General features: G+C 55.1%; 2 protein-coding genes across 2 annotated transcripts; one reads left to right on the forward strand and one right to left on the reverse strand.

Moving 5' to 3' along the window:
• Positions 1-120: 120 nt before the first annotated feature.
• BCL7B (BCL tumor suppressor 7B) lies at positions 121-2,349 on the reverse strand. Its single transcript, XM_026861883.1, has 5 exons — positions 2,314-2,349; positions 2,123-2,219; positions 893-1,078; positions 590-669; positions 121-213 (listed from the first exon to the last, which is right to left on the reverse strand). The coding sequence occupies exons 1-5, from the start codon at positions 2,347-2,349 to the stop codon at positions 121-123; spliced, it is 492 nt and encodes a 163-aa protein (XP_026717684.1).
• Positions 2,350-2,602: 253 nt separating this feature from the next.
• Positions 2,603-6,356, forward strand: TBL2 (transducin beta like 2). The gene is made up of 5 exons (XM_026861884.1): positions 2,603-2,925; positions 3,568-3,719; positions 4,810-4,936; positions 5,256-5,408; positions 5,776-6,356. Exons 1-5 carry the CDS (start codon positions 2,603-2,605, stop codon positions 6,230-6,232), a joined length of 1,212 nt encoding a protein of 403 aa, XP_026717685.1. The 3' UTR covers positions 6,233-6,356.
• The last annotated feature ends 227 nt before the right edge of the window (positions 6,357-6,583 follow it).

A 6,583-nucleotide genomic window follows, 5' to 3' on the forward strand; every position in this document is an offset into this window, starting at 1 on the left:
CTGGATGGCGAGCGGCCCGGGGGAGGGGGCAGGCCGGAGGGAAGCACCCCGTCCCCCCCCGGGGAGGGCGGGCGGCTCTGCGAGGGGCTGGCGAAGGCGCTCTCCCCGGGGATGCGCAGGCTAGCTCTCCGAGGCCGTGTGGCACACAGAGTTCTGATCGGCACAAAATCTCTTCAGAGGCGGCGCGCTGGAGTCCTCCTCCTCTTCAGTTACCTGCAAGAGCCAGAGGCCGAGGTCATGGGAGCACAGGACGGCCACGGAGCCACGCAGAGCATGGCCAGGCTGCAGGGACAGCCCCCGTCACCTCTTGAGGAAGCCCCAGGGCTCCAGGAACCACTTTGGCCCGAGTCAGCTGGAATCACCGATTTACCCCACCTCCACATCCTTTCTTCATACTTTAACACCCAAACTGAACCAGGGGACAGCTCGGGAAAGCCAGGAGGTTTGAGGAGCTCCTGGGGAGCACTGTGGGATTGCAGAGCAAGTCTATCCAGTGAGATGTTTCTGCTACACGGGGCAGCAACAAGCGTGAAAGAGCCAAGCCAGGTCTGTGCACATTTAGACGTGGTTTCAATCCCCCTTCCCTTACCTGAGTCTCAAGGGGGACTGGCTCTTCCTTTGTGAGAGTGGGAGGCTCATCTGCAACTTCCGAGGAAGGCAGGGAGGGCTCTGGGGAGAACAGAAGGGTTAATGAAACTGCCAACCCAGGAGCACTGCAGGACCCAGCTCAGTGCTGAGCCAGAGGAGGTCTCCAGCAGAAGACAAAAGTCTCTGCTGCCGTGTCCACTTCCAGCAGTGCCTCAGTCACCCCCTGAACAAGCAGCACCTCCAGCAGGGCCTTCCCTGGGCCCAAAAAACCATCCCCCTCCTCCCTTCCCAGTCCAGCACCCACCTTCCAGTGTCTCCTGCCCCAGGGTGGGTGGCTGTGAGTCGTCCGTGCGGAAGTCGGACGTGTGGGCAGGACTCATGGACTCGCTCTGCTGGGGACTGGGGCTGGAGTTGGGGCTGCTGTCCACCTTGAGCTGGTAGACATCCGACAGGGAGCTCTGGTTGCTGTTCTCATCTGCAGAAACAGCACCTAGTGAAGAAGAGCACTTTGACCCAGGGGCACAGGCAGCCGAGGGCAGCACCAAGAGCCAGGGCCTTAGGGAGAAGGAAGAGCAGAGTAAGAGGCAGGGAGAGCACAGGGACTCGCTGTCACCATCAGCACACAGGCTGCTCGGCACAGGGCTCCCCGCTGGGGCGCAGCTGGCCTGCAGGAGGGGCTGTTTCTGTCTGGGGACTGATTTGGGCAGACAGAGAGTGGCCCTGGGCTAGTCAGAAGGAAGGCAAAGGGGCGATACAAAGCGCTGTGCTGCCAAATCTCCTGTCTGCAGCTTGCAAGAGCCCCTGGTGCTCGAAGGCAGGTGTCCTGCCTGTGTAGCAGGGTTCTGTAACTCTTCTGCTTGCGAGGCAGCAATCTAACGCCAGCAACAACACTCAGCACCTGCCTCTGGAGGGGCAGGCAATCCTGGCACATATCTCTTCCAGGTAAGGCAGTCCTAAACTGCAGACCTGCAACACTAACCTCACTGCATCTACTGGAAGCGCCAACACATTCCCTGATTTTCCTTGGCCACACTGACAGCCAAGTGGAGAGGCTGGGGACAGGCACATGCTCTGCTCCACAGTGAGTCCATGTGCTGCCTGAGCCTTGCCCGGCTCCGCCACAGAGCCTGGCCTGCTCCTGTCTGGCTGCTGTGTGCAAGGATCACAAGCAAGGTCAAGGAGATGCTCTGCTCTTTCATCCTAAGGTCCAGGCAAGTCACTACTGGAAGCAGTAGCTGAGGGCAGCTACCAGCCTCTCCCCATCAGGGACTGCAAAGTGGGAACAGGGACCCCCACTCCTCCAGCTCCCCCTGAAGCTTCCTACCCAAAGATTCCAGAAACAGTTGATTAAGATTCTTTCTGACTACAAAAATGAAGTTTCAGAAGGGACAGTCCAAAAGTGGATCAGCACTACCCTGCACTGAAGACGTGCTGCTCTTCCTAATACATGTAGCATACAAAAGAGAGCAAAATCCCAGCTTCCGTAAGGCCTTAGAGTCTTTCCCCAGCTTGAAAGTGGCTCAGCCAGACTCACCTTGGAACTCCAGGAGGAGAGAGGAGTTGGCAGAGGTGTCAGCTGGGAAGCCATTAGGTTCTCGGGCAGTGCTGCTACTTGATTTGGATTTCTCTTTCTTGAGGAGAGAAAGAAAAGCAGAAACATAAGGTTAGAGGAGCCCACCACTGGCAAGAGGATGCAGAGGTGCACAAACTACTTCGAGAAGCTACTCCCCCTTCTCTCTCCCAGCAGCCCAAAGGGCTCATGTAGGCCTCTTCCCTTTCTTTTTCGGGCACTTTCCTAACTGAGAGGCAAAGACTTCAGCTGTGAAGGGCTCAGAATCAGAGTAAAAGGAGTTGACACCTATCTAGGAGTACCACCAAATAAAAACAAGTCCTCTGGGGATTAAGGCAAAACAGATCACCGGCAGCGCGGGGGGATCACCAGGAGCCTGTGAGCTCTGGTGCAAGGGAGGAAACCAGCAGAGATCCCTCGGCACGGCCGCAGCGCCACGGGGCGATGGAGGATGGCGATCGGCAGACGCTGCAGCCCGGGCTCAGCGGCGTGCGGGCCGGCACTGAGGCCCCGGCCCCGCTGGAAAGGCCTGGGGAAGCGGAGCCCAGAGCCGCCCGAGGCTGCGCCGGGGAGTCCCGGGCTGACGACAGCGGCTCCGTCTCCTGCCTGGACTTCAGCAGCAGCGGGAAGTACCTGGCGTCCTGCGGCGATGACCGCACGGTCCGGCTGTGGAGCACCCGAGACTTCACGGCTCGCGAGCACCGCTGCCTGCGTGCCAACGTGGGGCTGGACCACGCCGAGCTTGTCCGCCTCAGCCCCGACTCGCGGTAGGGCCGGGCCTCGCCACGCTCCATCCGTCCCCAGCCCGGGGATAACTCGGGGCGTGTCGGCAGCGGGACGACCTGTGGACAGAGCGGCTGGTCACCCAGCCCAGGCCTTTGGGAACATGGCTGTGTCCCCGGGCTGTGTGTTGGTGACATCCCTTATAGGGTCTTAGCGGTGCCACTGATTCGTGGCCTCTTGTGAAAGTAACTGGCATTTTAATGTGGTTCTTGAGGCAAATATCCCAGCACCCAGCTTGCTGCACCCATAGAACGAGCTTGTTAAGGTCTTTTTCAGCCAGGCCCTGCAGCTGGGTTTTGCTGCTGAGCCTCTCCAGGGGGCTGGGGGGGACCTCTTGCTGGCTGGGAAGGTTGGTGGAAAAGTTCACCTTGGCATTTTGTGAACTGGCCTCTTTTAGAGAGAGGAAGGGATCTCATCCAGATGTGGAGTAATAAATTCTTTTCCATTCAGTGTTGCATTTGAGCTAAGATAGGGAACTTGCTGTCCTTGTAAAGACACAGCTTTTTATCTGCCAGTGTATCCCCTTCCCCAAGTGCTGCTGAGTGACCTATTAGCGTACCTGTTGCAGCTAGTCTGGGCTGCAGTAGCCCGTTCCATAACAATTCAGACTGTCTGTCCTTCTGCAGGGCATTCATTGTTTGGCTGGCGAATGGCGAGACTATTCGTGTCTATAAAATGACTAAGAAGGATGATGGCAGCTTCACCTTCACTGCAACTTCTGGGGACTTCCCGAAGAAGCACAAGGCTCCTGTCATTAACATAGGAATTGCAGAGACAGGTATGGAAATGAGCTGCTCACTTGTTGAGACTCGAGATCAGTTTTGATTTTCTTGTAAAGCAAGAGCTGCTGGGTTGAGAAGTGTTGGGAGGTTTTGGCATTCTAGAGGCCCATTTCTGCACCAGTACTTGATCCTTTGTAGTCTCTTAGGTGTAACTTTTTAGCCTTTGTTTACCACTGAGTGAACTGAAAGATGTCTTTTTCAGACAGGTTATATTCCTATAAGCACAGAACTGGCTCCCCAGTATGCACAGTCTCTTAATTTACATTTGCAGGGATGCTGTTGCAAAGAGGTCTGGTCTCGATATTGAGAGGATTGCTGTTCTCTGGCCCACCAGTCTCTCTTTAACCAGTCAAAAATATCTCTAGTGAGTTCATTTGGTCTATCTCGAACTTCTGGGATCTTCTAGAACAGAGGCTGGGGCAGGGGGGTATGTGTTAGTGGTGAGGGCTTGATTGATTAATGCTCCAGGTGTGTGACAGCAGGCAGCTGGAAGTGGGTGGATGTGAATTCAACTCTGTAATAGGAGAGCAGAGAGAATGTTAACTGAGACCTTTGTTCAGCTGTGAAAGTGAAAACTTAAACCTGCAACAAGTAGCTGAAAGGTAGACAGACAACTCCCTGTCCAGGCTGAGATGGAAAAGCAGAAAGCATTGCAAGTGGAAACAAGCAGGAGTCCAAAATGCTGACCCAGCTAGTCATGGATGATAGCAGTGTGACTTGTAGTCGGGTACCTGCCTGCAATCCATGACTTGAAAGCTACCTCAAGTTGTGTTTTAACCACCTGGGGAAGATAGTCTGCTGCTTTACTCCTGTGGCACCAGCTTAGGGCTGGGCTGACAGTGGGAGCTTGGGGGGGTGCTGGGGTGAGAAGCATGTGTGGTTTCTGAGTGCCCACTGCCAGTTGATGGTTCCTGAGGGCAAGAGTGTACTAAAGCAGAATAGGAGCTGAGTTTTCCGATACTGCTCTTTGCCCTGTCTTGGGAAATTGACACCCCTTGAACTTTGATGCTGCTTTTGGTTTTCTTGATAAGTCTGTGGCAGCATTAGACTTGGGTGCTCTCCTGATCTTTGCCTTTTTTCCCCCAGGAAAGTTTATCATGACAGCTTCCAGTGACACTACTATCCTGATATGGAGCCCAAAGGGTGAGGTCCTGGCCAGCATTAACACTAACCAGATGAACAATGCCTATGCCACGGTGTCACCATGCGGGAGGTGAGGGACTGCTCCTGCTGCAGGGTGGGGGGCTGCAGGAGTGAACAGGAACCTTTTTTTACTTTGGCTAAAGTGTTTCTCATTCCTAAGTTGTTCTGGTCTCTGGTGGCCTTCCGTAGTGCTCCCTTCAGCAGCCTGGTGTCAGTGAAAAGTGAGAACTTTTTCAGCTGACCAAAGATATGAATGTAGGAGTCTGGATAGGTTTGCCTTCACAGAGCCCGTGCAGGAGGAGGAGAGCTCTACAGGGCTGGCCCTGCAGCCCAGCTGAAGCAGGTGCTCTGTAACAGATAGCCTGTGTCTCTGCTTATCGTTCACCCAGGTTTGTGGCATCCTGTGGCTTTACCCCCGATGTGAAGGTGTGGGAGGTGTGTTTTGGCAAGAACGGAGACTTCCGGGAGGTGACCAGGGCTTTTGAGTTGAAAGGCCACACTGCTGGCATATATTCCTTCTCCTTCTCTAATGACTCAAGGAGGTAAGTGTGTGTTCTCTGCTGCCTGGAGCAGTACCCTCTTGCTCACCCTCAGGCACGTGAGCTCGCCCTTGCCAGCGCACGCCAGCAGCCTGCAAGGGGGCTGCCCCCCTATGCAGTGTCAGGGAACCTGCCCCATGCTTTTTCACGGGAGCCCAAGGCAGCAAAACCCTGACTGGTTCATGCCACCTGCATATTCCCCATGGGTTTTCCTCCGGGGGGTGACTATCTGTGCACTGGAAAGAGGACAAGGGCTGTCTCTGTGTACAGATTCACACTTCCCAAGGGATTCCTGGTTCACAGCCATAGCAGGGGAAGAGGTGCTGCCCGATTTCCTTACGCTCTCCTGTGCTGTGTCTCCTGGCTGCAGGATGGCGACTGTTTCAAAGGATGGGACGTGGAAATTCTGGGACACAGATGTAGAATATAAGAAACAACAGGATCCATACCTCCTTCTGACGGGGAAGTGTGAGGTGACGGAGCCTTGTCGCATCGCTCTGTCCCCCGATGCTCGCATTGTGGCTATCTCTAGCGGCACAGACATTGTTGTGTACAACACGAGGAGAGGAGAGGAGGAGGAGCGCTTTCTCGCTGTGCACGGACAGTGCATAACAGACTTGGCTTTTGACACCAACAGCCGCTACCTGGTGTCGTGTGGGGACCGGGCCATCCGCGTCTTTCACAACACTGCCGGTCACCGGGCAGTGGTGGAGGAGATGGAGACCATGCTGAAAAAAACTGGGAACAAAGCCACCCGGGAGAGGCTGGAGCAGCAGATCTCCACCGCCCGCAAGGCGCTGGCTGCAATCTATGGCAAGAAGCACTAATCCTCCCCCCACAGTGGCACAGCACACCTACCTATCTGCAATCAGAGGAGGACGTGTTCTGCCTTTGGAGATTTTTTGTTTTTAATAACACAACGATTTGTAATAAAAGAGTGCACAGACTGTGTGTCCAGAGCCTTCCTGATGTGCTTTGTGACCACAGGGCTGGGGGGCTGGATTGCACATCCACCAAGGCAGGGTGGGGGAAATCGAGGGGCCCTGGGTGACATGCACAGGGCTTGTCCCCACCTGCTGTCTCGTCGTTATCCCCGGTAGTGGTTGCTCGGACAGGCCTGGTGAGGTTTTCTGGGCTTAGAAAAGGGTGGTTTTGTGTTGGTGTTTCTTGGGGTTTTT

Source organism: Athene cunicularia, assembly GCF_003259725.1.
Source record: "Athene cunicularia isolate RWA chromosome 19 unlocalized genomic scaffold, athCun1 chr19_part1, whole genome shotgun sequence".
Lineage (NCBI taxonomy): Eukaryota > Metazoa > Chordata > Aves > Strigiformes > Strigidae > Athene > Athene cunicularia.

What these genes read in the sequence shown, in the direction of transcription:
- BCL7B (XM_026861883.1), bottom strand. Translation starts at nt 2,349, where the DNA reads ATGAGCCCTTTGGGCTGCTGGGAGAGAGAAGGGGGA. An exon ending in GCTGGGAGAGAGAAGGGGGA is followed by an intron (nt 2,220 to 2,313) that starts GTAGCTTCTCGA and finishes TCTCTCCTCAAG; the next exon opens with AAAGAGAAATCCAAATCAAG. An exon ending in CAGTCCCCCTTGAGACTCAG is followed by an intron (nt 214 to 589) that starts GTAAGGGAAGGG and finishes TGGCTCTTGCAG; the next exon opens with GTAACTGAAGAGGAGGAGGA.
- TBL2 (XM_026861884.1), top strand. Translation starts at nt 2,603, where the DNA reads ATGGAGGATGGCGATCGGCAGACGCTGCAGCCCGGGCTCAGCGGCGTG. An exon ending in ACGGTGTCACCATGCGGGAG is followed by an intron (nt 4,937 to 5,255) that starts GTGAGGGACTGC and finishes TCGTTCACCCAG; the next exon opens with GTTTGTGGCATCCTGTGGCT. An exon ending in TTCTCTAATGACTCAAGGAG is followed by an intron (nt 5,409 to 5,775) that starts GTAAGTGTGTGT and finishes TCCTGGCTGCAG; the next exon opens with GATGGCGACTGTTTCAAAGG.